Here is a 23,752-nt window from a genome sequence, read left to right as displayed (position 1 = left end):
TGTGAACATGCGCTAAATGTATGTCTGACAATTTCAGTTTTCAGATTTAAAAAAGGTTTAAAACGTCTAGAGATAGTAGGCTACACTCATTCTGTGGTAACGTTGCTCTTGTTGATGGTCCAAAAGGTGCGTAATAGTTAGGCTATATATGCTTATTTAACTTTTTAGTGTTAAAAAAACCCCTTTGTGCGTACCATCAAATGGCATCCTGCCAGCGTCCATGCATTTTCCGTCCATGCAATAAATGCACATCCTTGAATGAGCGATATTGTAAGTTACTGCATAATACATTTTTAACAAGCAGAATATTACAGTATCACAATACACATAGTCTCATTGTTATATGTCTTTTAACTATAATAGGATTTTGACATGTACTTGAACTATTGGTTTTACATCATCAAGTCAGCTGTGACTTTACTTTGGTGTGAGGCCCTGGGGAGGCGCGACGCCCTGTGCGGTCACACACTTGGCACAGCCCTTGCGACAACTCTAAGCTTGTTCTTTTGGTTCAGGAGGAACTGTAAGGCGGATGCTGTTTGTTCGGACCCGAAGGCAATGATTGGACGAAACTTTTTTAGTCCTGAGACTTCCACAGAAGATATATGTACCTTTATTAATATTTAGACCACTTCTATTATTGATTGTTATCAGTTTCACAAAAATAGTTTAACAAAAAAGTGTTTATGAAAAACCTTTCTTACGTTGCCTTTACGGCCCATTTACACAAGGAATGATAAATGGTAACTGTAATGATAACTATATTAACATTTACACCAATGGACGATAGCATTGTTTATTCTTAGCCAGACCTGGGCATTGTACGGCCCGCGGGCCACATCTGGCCCTCTGGCTATCTTTGATCGGCTCACGTGAGGAAATTCAGGGTTTGACAGTAAGGACTGGCCCGCTTGGCCGACGCTTGGAACGCAGCTGTCACTTGCCCGATCGGACCAGTGCTGCATTGTAGGTGTGTGATACTGTCTACGATAATATCATACGTGTTGTTTTAATGATCTGACATTATCGAGTATGTCCCTCACTTTACAAAAGCCAAACAGAAACACACCTATAGAGAGCATGCATACGCTCTGCGATGTACTCCAGCATGTTAGACTCGTGCACATGCATATTTATTAGTGCATGTTTTCACTGCGTGATTTCTATTAAAATGCATTTAGAATACCACCAAAATTCAAGAGGGGCAAAAAAATGCCTGTATGTTTTTTATATTTATATAATTTAAAATAGTTAACCAATATCACACAAATAGTTCAGTTTTGCTCCAAATATCAGCATGATTAAAAATTATATTCTTTTTATACAACATTTCAATAAACAAGAAGTTAATATTAGGATACTTACTTTTTGACACCATATTGCCTGTTTTGCTCTATTTCGCCAACGAAAGTACTTCCAAACTGTTTTGAGTAGGGGTGCACCTATCCGACTTTTTCAGTCCCGATACCGATGCCTGGGCTTTGTGTATCTGTTGATACCCAATACCGGTCCGAAACTTTTGTTGAATTAATAATAAACTTTATACCTTCCACCTTATACCTTCCTTGAAGAGACTAAAGGCACCGGACTTTACTAACTAAACATAACTAAGACAAAATAACAGATGTATGTAAAGTGTTGAATTCTTATTTATTTAAAAAACAATTGTGCATTGAAATCTAAAATAGAATGTAATCAAACTTCTTTAAATAAATAAAATGTAGTAGTGGAAACAAAAAACAGTGTATTGCTAAACTGTGTTCGCAAACTTTTTTGTACAGTTCTGGCGTGCCCCCGGCTCGAGCGTGAAAGAGAATTACAGAATTATTAAAAATGATTTTATTTACAACACGGAAACGCCTGGAACTCAAGGAAGTGTTGTGACGCATGACACAAATAAAAAATAAAAGACTGACAGTAGGGGTGTAACGGTACACAAAACTGATGGTTCGGTACGTACCTCGGTTTTGAAATCACGGTTCGGTACGAGTTCGGTATTGCAGCTTTACAAAATTGCTTTTTATTTATTATTTAACAGTGGTTTACTGAAGAAGAAAAAAAGTGCCTGTCCTTGAAAATTATATCTAAAAGTTTATTGAAGATATTTCTGTCAATTATATAGGGAGCCCTTACTTGCACATTAATATTAAAGGTTAAAAACAGAGCCCAAACTAATAGCCTAAATTCAGTTGCTATTTATTTTTAGGTATAATTCAACACTCAAATAACACAGTACGTAAACATGTAAACTTCACATTAGACAGTTTTTGCATTAACTTCTAAATCTAATTATAAAATAGTTTTTTCTCCAATTTGTTGTTGAAATATAATAATTTATACACAGTGTCTGTCATTTTCATGACAGATTTATTTAACATGCATGAAATAATAAGTGATGCTAAGTTACATGACATTGTTTAGTTTACTAGCAGTTATATTGAGGTCATTCCGCCGTTGAAACACTGATTGAGCGATTACACCACATATGATACGTGACAGTAAGTTGTAATGTATCCTCAGCATACCTTCAGATGGTCATTCATGTTTATTCTTTAGTAAGAGATGATCGATCGGCTTCACAGATGATCGCGTTCACGCGCTTGCGCGTCGCGCGGCCGCTTGAACTGTGATCAGTGATCAGTCACGCCACATAGAGCGTCAAAACGGCATTTATCATTTGAGTTTCGTGATAAAATGGACTGAATACTTAATATGTTTGTGTGGGAACTCGGATTGAAGTGTTTTCCGCGCTTGAAACAAGCCGACTGTGAACTGAAAGATTGCACTCGGTTACACGCGTGCACCGAACCTACACATGTAAGGCTGACGAATGACGTAGGTTCTGCTGCGACGAACAAAAAAAAACAACCTGGATCGGCCCGTGGATCTGTTAATTTTTCCGATCCCCGATCCAGCTATTTTGTCAGTATCGTGGCCGATATCCGATCCTAATATCGGATTGGTGCACCCCTAGTTTTGCGTCTTTGAGCAACACGCGACAGTGAAAGACTGCAATCTCAATCACCCACTTATTAACGCAGTCAAACGTTTCGTTCCGGAATAAATCAGCCGTTTGAATGAATCGGTTGAATCTCACTGACTCACTCTTTAACAGCGACTTGCTGCCACCTACTGGCGGTTTAATTTCACATTTAAAGTAACTGTTCATTTTAAATAACTTCAAATATCAATATTCAACATTTTATGTTTAAAACAACAAAACAGAGCTAATAGAAAAAAGCCTCAGCGTTGAGCCCTGTAATTGGTCAATTAAAAGTCAAACGCAAATAGGTGTAATTAGGTGCACGCAATAGGCCTACAACCGCACTGCTTTTATTTTTTTATTACAGAAACTGTATGCACCTTCACTCAGATGTGTTAATGATCATGTAGGACAGCTTTAAAGAAAGCTTTGCCATTAGCCCTTAACCCTCTGAAGTCTGAGCTGTTTTGGGGCATTTTATGTTGCAGCAGGATTCATATTTAAACGCTCTTTTTGCGTTTAATATTCACAGACAATAACAGAATAAACTTACCTTAGAAATAAACAGCTTTTCATGAGGTTAATTATTCCAGGATTATTCCACAACACGTCTCAAAATGATGTAATGCACATATGTGGTGATGATGTGACTTGATGTGTTTATTTGAGTTGATGTGGGCGTTGACTCTGCTCTCATGGATCTTGTAGTATTTGAATATCAAAAGAATGCGCGCTCCTTGGCCGTGGCACATTAGCGGATAATGAGATACTCGCGAATGACTGACATGTCTCTCTTTTCAAACAGATTACATAAACAGAGAATAATTGATTTCGTTTTGATTTACATTATTTAAATCATTTAATGTTTCTTTAGACATATGTCTCATGTTTGTGTGATAAGCATTCACTAAGTTACAACTCTTTTTCTGAAGAGAATCAGATTAGACGTCAATGAGAGAGAGGCTGCAGATCGCGCATCATGTTTGTTTTCTTTATTTTGCAAAAAGCACAACATTTTGTTTTTATTGTGACTGTACACAGATAAATGTAAAAACTTAACAGATTAAAATGATGTATAACACTTGCCTGAATGATAAAAATCGACAGTTATTTGAGTCTCTTTGGCACTGATAAGAAAAAAAGCGAGTTCATCACTCCGGCGTGACCGCCGACTCGAGGGGGTTAAATATGTTAGCTAACATTAAAAAAAATGTATGCAGAATGTGGAGTTTTTAACCAGGCATGAACTTTCAAGTATTTATTTACTGAAGTCAATTGGTCTGGCCCTCTACCACTGCCCCAGTTTCTCATATGGCCGCTTGGGAAAATTAATTGCCCACCCTTGTTCTAAGCATTCTGTTAATATAATTGTAGCGCATGCTTTAAAGTCGAATTTAATTGACTTTCAATGATTTTAATATTCACCAGCTAGAAAAATGGCTGTGAAATTGCTATGCGATAATCATTACTTGTGGTATGGATTTTTAGCGTTCACATCAAAGAAGATAAAAATTAAATTGTTATAATCATTCTAATTCTGAGAATAGCTGAGTCCATACCACAACTTTAACAATAACTGTATTGTCGAAATCACTTTCAAATACATTTTACAGCTAATTACCAATAAAAACATTGACAACATTTGAGAATCCACCCAACTTTAAAGCGGCAGACGACATAACTGCAGCACACTCTCATAACAATGTTATCGGTGGTAATTATCATTATAGTTATCGCTTTAGTTGCTTCTCTTGGTGTGAACAGTCCTTTAGAATGAAATTTTAACATTATTTGTTTATTGTTGTAGTTATTTTTGGTTTAAACAGACATTTAATTGACTCTTGCACATAATTTCCTTCATTACAATATCACTTCCCCAATTTATTTTCCTTCGTATAATACACGAGAGAACACATAATTGCCGTTTACAATCTTAAAGATCCCCATTCCCACATAAAGTAAATCATTCTCATGAAATCATTCAATATGCAAAATACTGTAAGCTAATTACCATTTGAGAAAAATTTCACGGTAGAGCAGCTGATATCAGTAATGCTTGAAATATGAAAATGTATGTGTCAATTAAACAGACATTTTCTGCCATTACAAGTATTTTCTCAAACCGCTGTTAAAGGAGCACATCCATGCTATTGTTGTTGTGTTTGTAGACCTGGAACAAATATGCATGCACCATTGGCTAGCTGCTCCGCACAGTGGCAGGTCTGGGGCCCATTGTGTCTAATAGTCACTTCTGCTTTAGCTGACAAACATTACAGGGTTCCAAAGTGGGTGTGCGAGCTGGAGGGTTGAGAGGAAATGCCGCGGGCTGTAGTAACTGCCCTTCAATACGTTTCTATAAGAAGCAGATGATGATTCCCCGTGCTGCCAGTGTAATAACCCTGTTCACCTGCGCCTCTGTGTTTGCTTGTCGTTTTCCGTTACTGTTTCTTTTTCTCTCATGCTCAGTCTCACAGGATGTACAGCTCTCATTAATCACTTAGCACACTGACAGCTTAATAGAGCATGGCCCACTCATGAATACTTCACAGACCTGGCCTGCTGAGATGACACAGTACAAGGACAGATATTCGTTCAGCTAACCTATACAGCACTGATAGCCAGGAGGCCATTGCATATGGTTTTATCTATAAACAACAAATTGTGATCGTTTCAATTTTTAATATACTGTCAGGACTTGACATTAATACCCACCAACCTGCCAAATGTGGGTTGATTTCAGCAGTGGCGTGTAACGCAGTCACTCCTACTAGCCACTTTGGCAGATTGCATATATATATATATATATATATATATATATATATATATATATATATATATATATATATATATATATATATATATATATATATATATATATATATATATATATATATATATATATATATATATATATATATATATATATATATATATAATATATAGGCTATACATGGGATACTGAAATAACGCTTCCAATACTCAATACATGATGCCAGCTGCACTTTCTCGCTCTCTCTTTTCTCTGATGGCGATTTGACACACAAACCTGCCTCCCCTCACTCACTCGTTTAATTTGCTCCGTGTGAATATTGTTGGTGTAACAGGGCTTGAATTTCATAATAGGATTGCCCGTATTGTGCATAATTTTACTCATTCCTGCAGATTTTGTGCTCACTCCCAAAGTGCGTGCACATAAAGCCGCCTCATACAAAATGTTGTTATTTTTCGCTGCTTATATATTGTGCTTAAACAGTAAAACACACACAAAATAATGACAAAATGCCGGTCTTGGCGGGTATTCACGTAAAAACCGTCAGTTATGTTTTAAGTGAACGTAAATACGCATGTGTAACAGTATAATGGATCCGTGTGTCAGGTCTTAAAGTGAAAATATTATAAGATGATGTTATAAATATCTATATGGCAGTACCTATGGTATCGATGTCAAAATTGTGGTCAGTGAAAAAGCTGAGTGGCTAGTAACTTTAGAAAACCACTAGACACAGTGGCTGGTGATCAAGTAAATGTCAAGCCCTGCTGTATATATTTTATATATAAGATATATTTTCATTTTGATATGTGTAGCACCTGTGTTTTAATTATGCTGTGCTTTAGCTATTAGTTTAATGGTATAACCCTGAAAAAGCTAAATTTCCTTCAAAAGGGTTCAACTTTTTAACTGGACTGATAAAATGTATAATTTGAATGAAATGTCACTGCCAGATGCATAAATAGAAATGTAATTGGCTAATATTGTGGGCTTTTGCCTTAATTTGACAATATACTGCAGAAGCAACAAGAAAGAAAGGGAGATCAGATCTGGAACAAAAACAGGCGGGAAACGCAACAAAGTCCAACTTTTAAAAACATGTCTCGAGACCTTAGCAAAATCAGCATTCTTCATTAGTGGACTTTCGAGAGTAGCCATGTAAAAAGTTTTTTTTTACTGTTTTTATGCTTCTTGTGGTACCATCAGCCAATCAGAGTTGTCGTGATGTCATTTGCTTATGGCTCAGGTGACTGATAACTTTTGCTATTGACATGAATGGAAACGCTAACCAATAGCTTTTACCACGGAAATGAATAGAAATGCTAACCGATAACGTTTGCCTTTGAGAATGAGATGAATGGAATGATGTCCTATAAAAATATGTAGTTTTTTCTCATTCCCTATACCACAGTATAAACCTCCTTTGGATAAGGCACTTGGTTTCATCTGGCTGCACAGGGCCGTACCATGTAGTGAGGTGCTTTAAGGTCTCATTAGTGAACAAAATTAGCCGACCTGTACTATCCAGTCAGGAGACCCAGAAGATCACCCAGACTCTGTCTTCGTCAGGTATTACCCAAATTATTCTGAACGGGGTCAGCTAGGTGAGCGCTACGATCTCTTTCAAGTTTGTCCTCTTGAACTAAAGGAGCTCTCGGATTTAATTGAAAGGAACAGAGCTTTGGTGCCCAGATTGAACACGGTGAATCAAATATACACACTTCAAAGAGGTTTCCCACCTGTCAAGTTTACTGCGCCTCTCCGCTCAGAACAGAAATATTGTACTACTTGTTTGCCCGACATTCTTCTCACTTGAAGTGATCTGTAATTAAAGATGATTAAATGAAAAATTGCAGCCTACGTCCCACAGAGAGACGAGAACCGAAACGTGGGTGAAGTGGGATGATCTAATTCTCCTGCCTCTACAAGAAGAATATGATAAATGTGTAGATAAAATAATGATGGTACTGTAAAATCAAACAAAAAGACTTCTTTTAGCCTCTGAAATGAAAAGTCAAAGTCACGGAAGTCATAGAGAAAGGATCGCATTTCTAGAAAAGGGCACTTGATATGAAGCAGGACGGTTGGAAACTCTTTTGTCTGGGTGTGTTTATTTCTGAAGTTCTCTCCTTTGTGCTGGAAGACATTCATTTAATGTGATAAGGAGCGTAATGGGATTCTGACATGCGTTGTTAAAGGAGGAAGACAAAAGCTTTTTTTCTCTCTCTCAGCACACACCCCTTCAGCTTTCCCTTTTTTCTGTCTAATGAGAAGAAAAGAGGGCAGGAATGGTTGTCTGGCCTCAGGCAGGATGAGATGTGACTGAAACTCCTTTTAGCAGGAACTGATATAAAAGGTTTCTGAACTCTTCAACTTGCTTATTTTGAAAAACTACCAGATGACCAGAACTTAATGAAGCTTGACTTGTAATGCTAGTTTGTATTGACACCCCATATCAAAGAAAGACAGTAAGAGAGTTTTTTTAAGTGATATTAAATCATATTTTTTATTGATTTATTGTAACAGGATACATTTCTTTTATTTTTTTAAAATAAAATATTTTGTTTTTAATCAAAATCCAGTGAAACTGCAGACTTTTCTTTGTTGACAAATGCAGGACTTAACCACTCGTTTTGGATTAATTTTTTGAGTGCAAAGCCCACAATGAATGGTCCTTTGGTAGAAATAAGGAAGGCTTGTTGGCATGATGGGACACACTGGGTTGAAGCATCTCAAAATCAAATCAATTACCGATGTATAGAACCAAGTCTCCATTTTTTTCCCCGATAATCGGTTTACTCAGATGTACTGTATGTCACAATACAGAAGAAAAGATGTCACTACTTTGTATTAAAGTTTCATCGCAACTTTAATACAAACTATAAATATACAGTACCTACTAGAGAGCAGGTGTGTGGTTGATGGAACACCTGTTGAAAAAAAAAAAAAACATTCCAAAACCATCTGGTCTGGCTCGCTGGTCTTGCCAGTCTTCCAGACTGGCCAAGATGCTGTTCAGCTGGTTTAGCTTGCTGACGAGTTCCCAAAACCTCTTTAAGACCTGCCTAACAAGGCTGGGAGACTATATTATACCAGCAAACCAGCTTAGGATGGTTTTGGATATTCTTTTGTTTTTTTTGTTTTCTGCAGGGATGGTGGTTAAAGTCACCATGAAATCAAAATTTTATATGGAATACTGCAGTATGTATTATAAAAGATTCATCTGCGCACATTTTTTTTTCAAATTCATGTGCCCTCAAAATCTCGTCTTTCGCCGCAAGGGTGGACAAACTGTCACTCACATGAGATCGCAGCAATAGCAAACCACAACAATCCAATCAATCCAAAGACAAAATCAAGTCCTGCCCTACATTTTTTTCTTGTTCTAGAAGCCATTTCACTCGGATATACTTCACAATAGCAAAGAAAAGACTATCGCAACATCTGTTTCATGCCGACTTTAACCACAGGTCTAGCAGAAGTTAGCAAAACAGTTGACATCACCTCAGATTTTCATCAAAGTGTTTACGCATTGTAGTGCAGTCAAATCCAGTCCTCTTGTGCATGTCCATGTACTTCTGTTATGTACCTGTGCAAATAGTCTCCTGCTATGTTTGCATTGTGCTACTCTGAGCTTTTAAGCATGTGTGTATTTTTAGCTGTACCATGTACATGATGTGTGTGTGCTTTAAAGATAAATGAACTTGGCGCTTTGTAAAAGCCCAGTGGAAAGTGATAGCTGAGGAAATGACTGGCTGCTCAGAATGAATGGAGGCTAAGCCTTTATCACTGTCTTTGTGTGGGAAGCGGCTTTGTGCTTTTCTCTTGCCAATGCTAGAAACACCTTACCCACTGTGCTAACTTAACCCTACACACTTTCATCTTCCCATTTACCATCAGTCTATCCTCACATTTTGCCCAGTTAGCCAATCCTCCCTAATTCAAAGTTATTAATGCCAAACAGAAAGTTAGCAGAATTATATCAAAAACTCAAATAGTGTGTGTTTTGCTTTTCTCACAAGTTCCTGTCCAACTTGATCGGCGAAGTCAGGGCATGCGTTAGCTAGCAATGCTGTAGCGCAGTGTTAAATGTAGTGCACTAAATGTGAAATTGCATGAGATGTGCAGTGAGCGAAAGACAGAAACCAAATGCTTATGGATAATCAAATATATGCTGAGTAACTCGGCAGGAAATGGAGATGACAGCTTTGAGCAATGGCATCGGCCACGTTATGAGTGAAGTCAGCAGCTTAAGCCTTTCAAATTTAACGAGTCAGATCATAATAAACCGATGCCACGTTCTGTTGCAATACTGTGTTGTGCATTTCGCAAGTCCTGTTTTCCCCTGGGCCTCATAATTGCCAAAGGAACCGAGATTAAACACTTGGGTGATTATGATTTCACTAATTAAATTAGTTGCGGACATACAGGACAGCAAAAAAATAAGCTTTGTTATCTTTATTGAATTCAATTAGAAAAATATTGGCAGATAATTTAGTGGAAATTTGTCTGACAAATATAATAGCATCATATTCATATGCACAGAAAATCGACTCTAACCCCTTTAAAAGGGTTGATCCCATGGTATCATAATTGCTGTGAAAAGAGAGGGAGGACATATTTCCTGTTGTGAGAGAAAGTGACATAAGTCAGCACGCTGAAGTGTTATGTGTGTGCCCCTTTTCAACAGGCCTATTAAACCTGGAGGTGTTACTGCGACAGTTTCTCATCTCCAAGGAAACCCTCTCTGTTCGCATGCTGGATGACAGCCAGGATCCCACCCCCCTTCTCAAGGAGATCCGCGATGACAAGACTGCCACCATCATAGTGGATGCCAACGCCACCATGTCGCACATTATTTTGGAAAGGGTACGTCTCAGCCTAACAGTTGGCCTGCTGTGGAAAAAAAAAAAAAGTATTTGAACACCCTGCTATTTTGCAAGTTCTCCCACTTAGAAATCATGGAGGGGTCTGAAATTGTCATCGTAGGTGCATGTCCACTGTGAGAGACATAATCTAAAAAAAAAAATCCAGAAATCACAATGTATGATTTTTTAACTATTTATTTGTATGATACAGCTGCAAATAAGTATTTTAACACCTGAGAAAATCAATGTTAATATTTGGTACAGTAGCCTTTGTTTGCAATTACAGAGGTCAAACGTTTCCTATAGTTTTTCACCAGGTTTGCACACACTGCAGAAGGGATTTTGGCCCACTCCTCCACACAGATCTTCTCTAGATCAGTCAGGTTTCTGGCCTGTCGCTGAGAAACACAGAGTTTGAGCTCCCTCCGAATATTCTCTATTGGGTTTAGGTCTGGAGACTGGCTTGGCCACGCCAGAACCTTGATATGCTTCTTACAGAGCCACTTCTTGGTTATCCTGGCTGTGTGCTTCGGGTCATTGTCATGTTGGAAGACCCAGCCTCGACCCATCTTCAATGCTCTAACTGAGGGAAGGAGGTTGTTCTCCAAAATCTCGCAATACATGGCCCCGGCCATCCTCTCCTTAATAAAGTGCAGTCGCCCTTTCCCATGTGCAGAAAAACACCCCCAAAGCATGATTCTACCACCCCCATGCTTCACAGTAGGGATGGTGTTCTTGGGATGGTACTCATCATTCTTCTTCCTCCAAACACGTTTAGTGGAATTATGACCAAAAAGTTCTATTTTGGTCTCATCTGACCACATGACTTTCTCCCATGACTCCTCTGGATCATCCAAATGGTCTTTGGCAAACTTAAGACGGGCCTGGACATTTAAGCAGGGGAACCTTCCGTGCCATGTATGATTTCAAACCATGACGTCTTAGTGTATTACCAACAGTAACCTTGGAAACGGTGGTCCCAGCTCTTTTCAGGTCATTGACCAGCTCCTCCCGTGTAGTTCTGGGCTGATTTCTCACCTTTCTTAGGATCATTGAGACCCCACGAGGTGAGATCTTGCATGGAGCCCCAGTCCGAGGGAGATTGACAGTCATGTTTAGCTTCTTCCATTTTCTAATGATTGCTCCAACAGTGGACCTTTTTTTACCAAGCTGCTTGGCAATTTCCCTGTAGCCATTTCCAGCCTTGTGGAGGTGTACAATTTTGTCTCTAGTGTCTTTGGACAGCTCTTTGGTCTTCACTGCATGAAAAGTGGGATTTTCGACCCCATAAACGCCTGTATACTCCTGGAAATCTCCCTAATTTTCGGCAGCTTTCGACAATTTAGAGGCAGCGAACGTCGCGTTCGTCTGTGCCACAAATTGTCGTAAACGAACCATGACGTAGGTGGAGAGCCCCCCGCTGAGAGACCGCGCGGAGGTGCGACGCCTCTAATTTGCATATGAATAGCAGCGAAACCAGAGAGTCAACGGCCAGACTTGAATTTACTCACTCACTATTGGCTGAAGCCACTACATTTAAAAAAGAAAAATCCCTCGTGATTGGTTGGCAGATCACTGCAAACCAATCATTATTGGTCCCCCTGGCTCATTATAAATGTAAACCCCAATAATAATAATAAATATATAATTTATGTTGTAATAATTTGTTTCATATTAATGTTATTGTGCTATGAAGTATTCATACCATCAAGGAATATATGGGCAAATTATACGGACCGTGCCGTTTATTCAAACAAGGGGCTTCATTTATAAGCATACAGCTGTTCATTCAAAGAAAGGGCTTAATTTATAAAACACAGCGGTTGACTCAAAGAAAGAGCTTTATTGTTAAACACACAACTATGTACAGTGCAGCAGTAATGTCTCGTAATGTAATGTAAAGTTCGTCGAGCTCCAGGCTGCGAGAGGGCGGTGGCCGCACAATCCATCCAGAAACCCCGTCAACAAAGCCGTCTTCCTCGTCAGATATGAGTTCAATGGTCGCAGACTTCCAAACGTCCACCTCATCCAGCACACTCTCGCTTCCAGCAACTGTAATACAATCCATAAAGACAATAAGCAACCTGAAAAATACTCACATTGACAAAAAACGGATCTAATATAATAAATCTTACCCTTTTTCTTCTTGATCGACTCCGAGCTAAACTTCGCAGTTTCAGGTTGTTTGTATCTGAAGCTCCGGCGTGTCGATTCATAATACGTCTTACATGCAGCTGGAAAACAATTACATGAGACTGGTATTAATAAAAACAGTCACGGTAAAATTAAACAAGGAATGAGAAACACATTAGAAGTTACTTACACACAATTTCGTCATGATCAGCGGTTAAATCTGGACTCGCGGTAATCGCTCCAAGCAGATAAGAGCTCACGGCTTCGTTATGAGGCGAGGATAGTCTGTGTAAACAAAATGTGCAGTTTTAAGCTCGGATCTATTAACACATCCATTTCCTTATACAGCTGAATAAAAGCATATTCTTTATATCGTAACGTTACATTACCCATGCTGTGGTTCATAGCGACTGCAGTTTGCCTCAGAGTTATGAAGACGAAGACAGCCTCCTGAAAATGAGTCCAAAAAGTTCGTCGCGTCCATGCAGAGATTGAGTTGAAGACGGTGTCCTGTCATTGTTGATCACGAAAAAGGAAAGCAGCAAAAAACATAAAAAAATAGTTTAAAGCTCGTCTTCTACGCGTCATGGCCATGACCTCGACCTCGCACCCCATTGGACTAGGGCTCTGATATGGAACGCGCCCGGGGCCAAATCTCTTTATACGAAACGCGTGACTTATGATCGTTTCAACCTTCAACACGCCCTGTTTTCCGCTTCACGCACAGTTTTAACATGTTAAGAAGACACATTTGAACGTGTTTCTTAACGCGCACATTCTGTACATGTCGAAGTGTAATATTTTTTTTTTTAAAGCAGACTTACCTTTGTAGCCTAGGCTACATACATATTAATATAAGATATTAATTAATTGCTTAACTGACTACTGTGCTAGAGTAAAGTAGCCTAATGTTACAATGTATATTAAGTAAATGCTTAATATTATACAATTATTATAATTTATCTATATGGGTTATTGTTTGTTTTTTAAAGTTAGGCTATATATAATTTCTAAAAGTATAGGCTAATTTACACAGCACATATTTATAACTGAAAACACACACCACTTTATTCACTTTCACATAATAATGTTTTTGTAATTTGGTGTTTAGTTTGTTGTATAGTTTGTTTATACTGTTCTGTCTCTGTTTTGTTTCCAGGAACATCTGATGAGTGCTATAATAAAATGACTTCATTATATTTAAAATATGTTTTGATATTCATTTTATTTATATTATTAATATTTTATTTACCCATAAACGTGTCTTTAGGAAGCCATAAGTTATAGAGACAAGAATAACTTTTGCCATTTAAATGCCACATTCATTTACTGAGGACCCATACAGCCAATGATCATGTGTGAAAACACATACATAAATTGATCACTTAGAAATCAAAACTAAGGTTTGAGAAAGAAAGAATATGCATACAACAAAATATATTGTTTCATAGCAGCTTCAGTAACAAGTTCAAAACAAATTCTGCTGTAAACCGGCTCTAACAAGCCAATATACAGCTCAAGTGACTTCAGTGTTGATTCAGTTCAGTTGATTTCAGTTCAACTGTAAATTCCTCAGTTGTGCATTGTGTGTAGTTAGATATATGCAAAAACAACATTTTTGGAAATAGTTAAAATAGTTTTGCACAAAGTGTTGCTTTTGCAAGAGATGTCTGATGTTTTGTGTGTAGAGTTACAAGAAATGGAGCCATATTTTCAGAAATTGTGTGTAAGCAATTAGATAAAACTGTAAATGAATCCAGTTTATTTTAGTTCAGGACTCATAGTCCAGGTGTTAGTAATCTGTGCTTAATCTTTGTTCCAGGCAACAATTTTTTAACTCACGATTAAATAGATTAAGGCCTACTCTTGGCATAATTTAAACCCTGTCCAGGAAACCACCTCTTGAAAATCTGCATTGATAATTCATAAAATGTGGTGTGAGCTCAATTTAAATGACAATTACAGAAAAACACAATCTGACTTAACTATAAACACACAAACTTGTACTTTTCACATTTATGATTAATAGCCATTTAAAAAATCATTCACAGTGCAGGGTGGAAAAATTAATGTTGGTATGTAAACTGTATGCTTTACTTGATTTATTTGTGTGCTTTGGTTCATTGTCTTGTTGCATCACATAACCTCTCTAAAGGTTGAAGACATGAACTGCTGTCCTGTATTTTTTAATTTTTTTTACATAACATTGGTTATTGCTAATGACATACAGAGTAATTAATCTACACTGTGAGCCCGGACAAGTTGAATCTACTTAAAAAATTGGAGCAAACTGGTTGCCCTAAAAATTTAGTAATGTGTACTAAAACGAGTACATTTAACTTAAATTTAAGTTAACATTTTAACTTAAACTTTAAACTTGTTTTAGTCAAAAAAATTCAGAACCTAGATAAAACTCCCCCTGCTGCTACTCTGATTTGCATTTGTGTAGCTCACAGCATGTTCATTTACATGATAAAGCCTCCCCTAGAATTAAGGGGAGGGGGGGGAAACTGCCAAGCAAGGCCCACGTCAATTTCCGACAATTTACGGCAGTTTTCGGTGTTGCCTGCAAATTGCCGTGCACAGTCGTAAACCTGAAGTTTCACGGCAATCTACAGTGTCACATACTGACGAAAATCCCACTTTTCATGCAGTGCTTGGTCATGTTAGTAGTTGGATTCTTACTGATTGTATGGGGTGGACAGGTGTCTGTATGCAGCTAACGGGAGAAACAGGTGCATCTAATTTAGGATAATAAATGGAGTGGAGGTGGACATTTTAAAGGTCTTTGAGGGTCAGAATTCTAGCTGATAGACAGGTGTTCAAATACTTATTTGCAGCTGTATCATACAAATAAATAGTTAAAAAATCATACATTGTGATTTCTGGATTTTTTTTTTTAGATTATGTCTCTCACAGTGGACCTGCACCTACGATGACAATTTCAGACCCCTCCATGATTTCTAAGTGGGAGAACTTGCAAAATAGCAGGGTGTTCAAATACTTATTTTCCTCACTGTATGTATATATGTTAAATACCCCTAAAACAAGACCAATTGAACTGCATTAAAAGCTAAAAGCACATTTGTGTAAGGCAATTCGTTTGAGATATATATATATATATTTTTATATCTTTGCCAATGAGGTGCAAACTGGAAGATATATTCTCAAATAACAAATTGTAATATTTTGTGCAAAAGTAAACTTATCTTGTTTAAGGGTGTTTATAGGCTATATTATTTTACTGGAAAAGAAGACAAAAATACTGATTAAGAAAAAGATTGTAGTTTATCTCTCTCAAACCATTGCTAGATCCGCATACATCCAGGGGTTGAAAAGTTTGCGGAAATATAAGGGTAAAAAGGCCATCATTATGTAATTATAAGCTGAAAATAGTTTTTAAGACTATTTGCATGAGATAGATCTGAATGTCAATGGCCATGACCTTGAGTCTCAGAATAAAATTAACAATCGCTCATAAAAATGGAAGATTTTAATGATGCCATTAAACTATATAAGTGTTTCACAGTGTAGCATTATTCTCATGATCCTTTTGTTCATGTGTCTTTTAAGTGTAAGAGTGAAATGTTGCTCCTCGTTTGTATGAGCTGTAGTAAATATATCTCTTTCTGACACATTCAATCAATGCGAATGAACATACACATACATGTATGCCTCCTCATGACGGAATAATTCAATATAGATGACTGATTGGACATACACAAAAACCTCTGCAGCATATGTGCGAGCTATAATTAAACATGAATCATTATTTTCAGGAAGGAGAAATTAATGGCTCTGCAAGAGAGGCTGATTGCAGGAACTGATGAAAAGAGTGAAGGTGATCGATGGAGAGAAAATTATGTAAACATGCATTAGACAAACAGGTCTTTTGCAGTGTTTTGAGCATGACACAATGTTCTAAAAATGTGGTGTCCCAGTAAAAAGAAGTTAAACAACTTCTAAACATCTGGTGATTATTTGTTCACTGCACTGCCCAGGGTCCCACTTTTTTTACACGCAAAAACGTATTCTATGCCAATGGCCCCTTATAGTGCTCTTAAGGTACTGTCACGTTTACTGTTGTTCAGTGAGTTTTCTCTGGCAAAGTGTAGTCATTTGAATAAGGATTCACACGATTGGGAACTTTGCCTGAGGGTGAAATAATTCCCCATGCAGATTTCGCAATGGGTTCAAGCTGCTTTTGTGGATTCACCACTTTGACCAAAATAAAAGCTTGGTTTGAAAGTGACTTCTGTGTGGGCTGTGCTTCATACATCGCTGCACTATTGGTAGTAGACAAAGGACTTTCATTCTATTTTGCAGATTACATGGAAAAGTGCTTGAGTTTATAGAGAGGTCAAATGTCTTCTCATAACAACCATCAGCCCCCTTCCCTTCCCTTCCCTTCCCTTCCCTTCCCTTCCCTTCCCTTCCCTTCCCTTCCCTTCCCTTCCCTTCCCTTCCCTTCCCTTCCCTTCCCTTCCCTTCCCTTCCCTTCCCTTCCCTTCCCTTCCCTTCCCTTCCCTTCCCTTCCCTTCCCTTCCCTTCCCTTCCCTTTCTCCTACCTTCCCTTTTCCATACCTTAACAGTCCCTTTCCCTTCCCCTTCTCTTTCTTTTTTTCTTACCTTAAGTCCCTTCCCTTAACAGTCCCTTCCCTTTCCCCTTCTCTTTCTTTTATTCTTACCTTAATTCCCTTAACAGTCCCTTTCCTTTTCCTTAACAGTCCCTTTTTCTTCCCTTATGCTGCATTAACACCGAATGCGAATTGAGCATCTGGAGCGAGTGATTTCCATGTTAAGTCAATGTAAAGAAGCATTGACGCGCGTCTGGAGGTACGAATGTGTCAAGTGTCTTGCGCGATACATGTATTACACACGAGTGATTTTATTTGGTGCTTTTTGTGCATTGATGCGTTTGAAGCAAATTCGCGTCTGACACCCGAGTTGAAAAATCTGAAATTTGGCATCTGTTCGCACCGCGTTAACCAATCAGGAGCCTGCTTGCTGCTGTCATGTGGTAAAGTGACGTAATAAACGGGGGCAGGCACGCCTGGAGTCACTCATTCAACATTGTGGACTGGAAAAAAGTTTGGTTATTGCCACATAAATATCTTATTGTAGATAAAGTTAGAGAATTTTCTTTTAAATTAATTCACAGATTCGATCCAGCAAAAAGTTATCTTAGAAAGTTTAAACCTGACATTGACATAAAATGTGTTTTCTGTAATGCTAAAGATGAGACCACTGTACATTTGTTTTGGGATTGTTACTATACAAAAATTTCATGCAGGTATATTATTGATTCTGTCGCTAAACGCATCTATCGCACCGCAGGACCTCCAGACGCGCATCAATGCTTATTTACATTGACTTAAAATGGAAATCACTCGCTCCAGACACTCAATTCATGTTCAGTGTTCCAAAATTTTATTCTTTTTGGAAATATGTTCTATTTATTTTTGTTAATACAGAGAAAAACTTTGAAAAATAATTGTACCTTATAAATCTATTACTTCTCTTGAAATTTCATATTCATAAATGTACATTTTCTAATCATAAGCCATTTTTCAAAGTTTTTCTCATTGAATTTCACCAATATCTTCAAACGCTTTCTGTATCGAAGAATGCCAACGCAAGGAAAACATTTCTTTTTAAAATCCCCCTTTAATTTGGTCTCTTCTTCTTGGCTTAACATGCTCCAATTACTCTAATTTTACCTGTTTTCTTTCCTTTTATATAGTTTTCTTTGCTTGTTTTTTGTTTGGTTGTTCCTGTTCTTGTTCTCCCTATTGGTGCTATTTGTTATCTATCTCTTGTATATTTCTTTCTTAAATGTATGTTTCTCTCTTTATCTGTAATGCTTCATTGTTCTTAATAAAACATATATATTTTTTAAATCACTCATTCAACATGGAGGAACGACTGATATTGGCAGTGAGCAGTCATACGGAGCTATTTGGACGTGGGACAGAAGGAAGTACTGCTGAAAGTGGCCGTCATCCAGGCGCAGCTCCTGGAGCGCCTCGAACGCACGTCTATTTGGCTTCAAACGCTCTCTTTGTACGTGTGTCCAATTCGCTTTGGACCCGTGAGTGGATTCAAAATGTTCAAGCGTCCAACTAGACGCGATAGAAGCGAATTTGATGCTCAATTCATGTTCGGTGTGAACGCAGCATTACCCTCCCCTCCCCTTTCCCCTACCTTACCAGTCCATTCCCTACTCTCTTATTCTCATTGTCTCATCTCATGTTATCTTGACTCTTCTGTGCTCTTCTCATGACATCTTGTGCTTTCTTGCCATTTTAGCCAATGGTTCTCCACCGTTATTCCTCCCTATTCACTCCATTGCTCTTTAATCAAAGTGTCTCATGACAATCACAAGCCTTTCCTTGGCTGTTCCTGTTGCTATGGAGACACAGGGACAAACACCTCCACTGTTACTCCGGTGGGTTGTGCGGTTCACAGTGGTTTCTTTGTCAGTTTGTCACCCTTACTGTGTTTCACAAACCCATACCCCCTTGAACCTATTTCTCCCTCTCTCTTTCTGTATATCTCACTGTCTCTGTTTTATCCACACACATTTCCTCTTCATGTTTCTCTGTTCTCTCTCTCTCTCTCTCTCTCTCTCTCTCTCTCTCTCTCTCTCTCTCTCTCTCTCTCTCTCTCTGGATCTATTTGGAGCAAGCATGCGGCAGAGCAGTGAAAAGTTGGCACTCGTTCAGCTTCCTAAGGAGCGAGTATAGGGCAAGCATGTTAGGGCTGTTTGCCCATGTTCACCGCATGGCTCACAAACCTGCTTGAGTTACAGGATTCAATTACATGGGCAATTGCAGGGAAAATCTTTCATTATAAAATACTTTACGCAAGGACAAAATTATCATAACCTGGAAAAACTCTCCTCTCCCATGGTCCATTTTCTCCCTCTCTTTCTCTTTTCAACACAACACTGGTCAAACGAAATGCGGATGGGCATTATGGAAAGCTAGGCAGGGAGTCTGGGGTGTGTACCAGACAGAGTATAAGTGCCTCAATACAGATGCTGTTTTGAACCATATTGCAATCACAAGAAAACAGGTGCCCAGGAGTGCTGTGTTAGCATGACTTATGCTCTAAAATGTAGGAACAAAGCCGGGAGTTTAGGAAGTTAAGACCTGGTACTTCCGCCACCGTCAGCAAATCTAAGGCACCTACAAATTATACTCTGCCACATAAGTTGTACATGTCACACAGGTCGGAAAGAACACAACTTTGGGGCTGTACCATTAATAATGTTGAAACAAAAAGTATAGAGGGCATATTTTAAAGTCGGGATGAGCAAAACTGCCTGTTTTCAAAGTTTAAAAAAACTGCTCATTGGGTTGCCTGAATGACTAGTTAATTAATCAGCTGTAAGGACACCATGTACACTACTGTTCAAAAGTTTAGGGTCAGCACTCAGTAATATTTTTAAATGTTTTTGAAAGTCTGTAATGCTCATCAATTCTGCATTTATTTGATCAAACATACAGTAAAAGAGTGTAATATGGTGAAATATTGTTACAATTTAAAATAACCTTCTTTTTTTTTACTTAAAGTATTCCTGTGATGGTAAAGCTGGTCTTCAGTGTCACATGATCCTTCACATATCAACCATAATATGCTGATTTGCTGCTCACGTATTTCTTATTATTATCAGTGTTGAAAACTGTTGTGCTGTCCAGGTTTTTCAGGTTTCTTTGATATAGAAAGTTCAAAAGAACAGCTTTTATTTGGAGTAGGAATCTTTTGTGACATTGTAAATGTCTTAATTGTCACTTTTGATACATTTAATCGAGCCTTGCCAAAGAAAAGTATTCTTTCTTTCAAAAAATACTAACACCAAACTTTTGAACGGTAGTGTATAATTACTTTTAACTACTTTTAACTTGATACGATGTCTGAAAAAATGCAAGATGCATCTCAGCAGTCAAAGTCATGCATTCAGTTAAGTAATAATAACAAAAAAATTGTATCAGTGTTGGGGAAGCTACTCTGAAACTGTAGTTTGACAATCTATACAAGCTATTCAAAAATGAAAGTAGATAAACTACAGTCAAGCTACCCTTCTGAAAACGTACTTAGCTACACTACAAGTGACTATCAAAAAGTAGCGAGCTACATTGAAACTACGTTGATTTTTTCTTTTTACAATTACTTTGTTGATTACAAATAACTTGAATAATTGTTACTGACAAATGTTTTAATTAAATTTTTGGGGGTTTAAAGCAATGCTCTCAACGGCCACCAGGACTTATACAGTTTTATAAAAGCTATTTATTTTGTTGTAAAGTGTAAGAATCATCTCAGAAAAATAAATTCTTCTGTCAGAAGTAAAAAGTGCCTGGGACAAATGCTGTCAAGATGAGATGGTGTAGCCAGGCTATGTCTGTGTCATTATTCCAATATTATCTTCATAACTTGTTACGAAATAAAAAGTTAAACACCTCAGAAAAATGTACTTTCCTCTCTTGTCAACATTATAGCCTGGTGTGAGCACGTCGTGCACTCTTCAGTTGTGGAGGCGCGCGCTGTATATCATGTCACAGAAGGACGTACACTCACAGTAATCGGATCAGGTCGTTTTCATGGTGGAATTTTTCGTTTGATCGGTTCATGAAAAAGTTTATCCCACCCCTCTTAAACCGATTACAATTTAATTCAGTTTGGGCATTTTTAGACCGATTGAGGTGTTTATATGGAGCATTTTCATTCAGATTGGACTTTTAAACCGATTACAGTGCTCCATGTCAATGCACCTATTGCTACAAATGTCACATCAATGCAAGAACAAAATATATACAACTTAAATTGGAGACACAGGACAGAAGTAGACAAAAATGTTGCTCTGAGACACGACTCATGTGCTACTTGCGTGAACACAGTGCGCTCCGTTCTGAAACCTGCTCAACCTTTTTAATTAGATCACAGCCTTTGCCATGTGATAAGTGCACTAAGCATATCACAATTTAGTTTTCTGTTAAATTGACAGATGCTTTGCCAATACAATGATGAAAAACACCATGCGGGACAGACATTGGTTGGACAGACTATGGCAGGTCACCACTGTAATAAAATTAGAAGCAGACATTTGATATAGAGTGCAATAAAGCAGGATAATCAATTTTAAAAAGCTATTAATCACCTGTATGTGCTTGGAGTCTTCGATGCAGACAGCGTTTTAATCTTTTGTTTGTATAAATCAAGTAACCTTTACTAGTCAATTCGTGTGAAGCATCAACCCACTGTACGTCCTTTACATAGTCATCAGACTATCTCTTCTCGTGAACTGTAAAGCCGCAAGATGTATGTGTGATGAAACAATAGATGCCATTAATACACGATTTTAGTTTTTTAGATTTTTGTGCTGCTTCAATGCATTACAGGTGCATCAAAACACAACCCGGAATGTAGCTTCTTTTGATGGAAAAAAGTAGTTAGCTACTAGAAAAGCTACACTGATTCAAAAGCAACTGAGCTACTGTCAAGCTACTGAAAAATGTTGTTAAGTTAGGAGCATTGCTTCTTGTAAGCTAATCCCCAGCACTGATAATAATAATAAAAGTTTAAAAAAAAAATCCCAATAGGTAATTCCTATTCTAAAGTGGCCAATTACTAAATAGAAATCACTGTGTGTTCTGTTAGGGCTTGGTTATACAGGGAGTGCAGAATTATTAGGCACGTTGATTTTCTGATCATATTTTTTTTCCAGGCACATTTGACCAATTCCAAACCATAGTAATCCTAATAACTACTATTGGGTGATGGGTGAAATCATCAGGAACCCTTTAGTCTCCAGCGCCACCATTTTCCAGAGCTGCAACCTACCTGGAGTCTCCAGAAGTGCAAGGTGTCAGGATCTCAGAGACTTCAGTTAGGTAAAGAATCCTAAAAAATGACCCTCACTAGATAAGAATCACAAGCTGAAGTGTTGTAAAATACATGAAGCCTGCTTTTTTATAGGCTTTATAGGTTTTATAGGTTGAGAATGACTCTTGAAGGACCAGCACCACATCCTCTAGTACCACTGTTTGAAGAATTCATCTTCCAGAATCTGGCAGTACGTTTTGGGAGTTCATTTTAGTCCATCCTGAAGTCCGTTTTGCAGAGATGGACTAAAAATGAACTCCCAAAACGTACTGCCAGATTCTGGAAGATGAATTCTTCAAACAGTGGTACTAGAGGATGTGGTGCTGGTCCTTCAAGAGTCACTCTCAACCTATCTGTCCATAAAGCCTATAAAAAAACCTTCTTCATGTATTTTACAACACTTCAGCTTGTGATTCTTATCTAGTGGGGGTCATTTTTTAGGATTCTTTACCTAACTGAAGTCTCTGAGATCCTGACACCTTGCACTTCTGGAGACTCCAGGTAGGTTGCAGCTCTGGAAAATGGTGGCGCTGGAGACTAAAGGGTTCCTGATGGTTTCACCCTTAATTCTTCACCTTAATTCTTAATTCTTTTGCAGTTAACAGGTGTCTTTTCTTCACCACCTGTTTTTGTCTGACCCTGCTGACCCAACGAGCATTTCACTGTCCAATGGTCATGCCTTAACTGCAATGTCTAGTTTTGCATTAGTATTGCATCCTTCTCATGGGCATTTAATACTTTTTGACTTTTCAGTCTGAGTTAAATCTCTTTTTTGGCTCAATTTATCTGTAAAAGAAAACATGCCTAATAATTCTGCACACCTGAATATAAGGTGATTTTCATTTCCAGCCTTCATGAACAATTATATATCACTTATACATTATTAAATACTAAATCAATAGTAGTTATTAGGATTACTGTGGTTTGGAATTGTTCAAATGTGCCTGGAAAAAAAATATGATCAGAAAATCAACGTGCCTAATAATTCTGCACTCCCTGTAGATTACGGCTGCAAGGTGAAAAGATCTGCAAGAGCAGTTTTGGAGAAATTTTTTGTGAAAAATATGATAATTACTAAGTTACTGTAGTGTTCTGGTTGTTCTTGGAAAT

General features: G+C 37.9%; 1 protein-coding gene and 1 long non-coding RNA gene across 3 annotated transcripts in view; one reads left to right on the top strand and one right to left on the bottom strand.

Annotated features, from left to right (window-relative positions):
- grik4 (glutamate receptor, ionotropic, kainate 4) overlaps positions 1-23,752 on the top strand; it is a 511,925-nt gene that overhangs the window by 365,224 nt on the left and 122,949 nt on the right. For both annotated transcript variants that reach the window (XM_079824290.1, XM_079824289.1), the window contains exon 7: positions 10,444-10,622. In XM_079824290.1, the coding sequence (XP_079680416.1) occupies positions 10,444-10,622 (179 nt within the window). The remainder of the gene's footprint in view (positions 1-10,443; positions 10,623-23,752) is intronic.
- On the bottom strand, positions 12,587-12,992 carry LOC307130962. The gene is made up of 3 exons (XR_013817107.1): positions 12,945-12,992; positions 12,757-12,855; positions 12,587-12,673 (listed from the first exon to the last, which is right to left on the bottom strand). It is a non-coding gene; the product is annotated as an uncharacterized lncRNA (long non-coding RNA).

Source organism: Gobio gobio, assembly GCF_949357685.1.
Source record: "Gobio gobio genome assembly, chromosome: 8".
Lineage (NCBI taxonomy): Eukaryota > Metazoa > Chordata > Actinopteri > Cypriniformes > Gobionidae > Gobio > Gobio gobio.
This window is presented reverse-complemented; position numbering and strand designations above follow the sequence as displayed.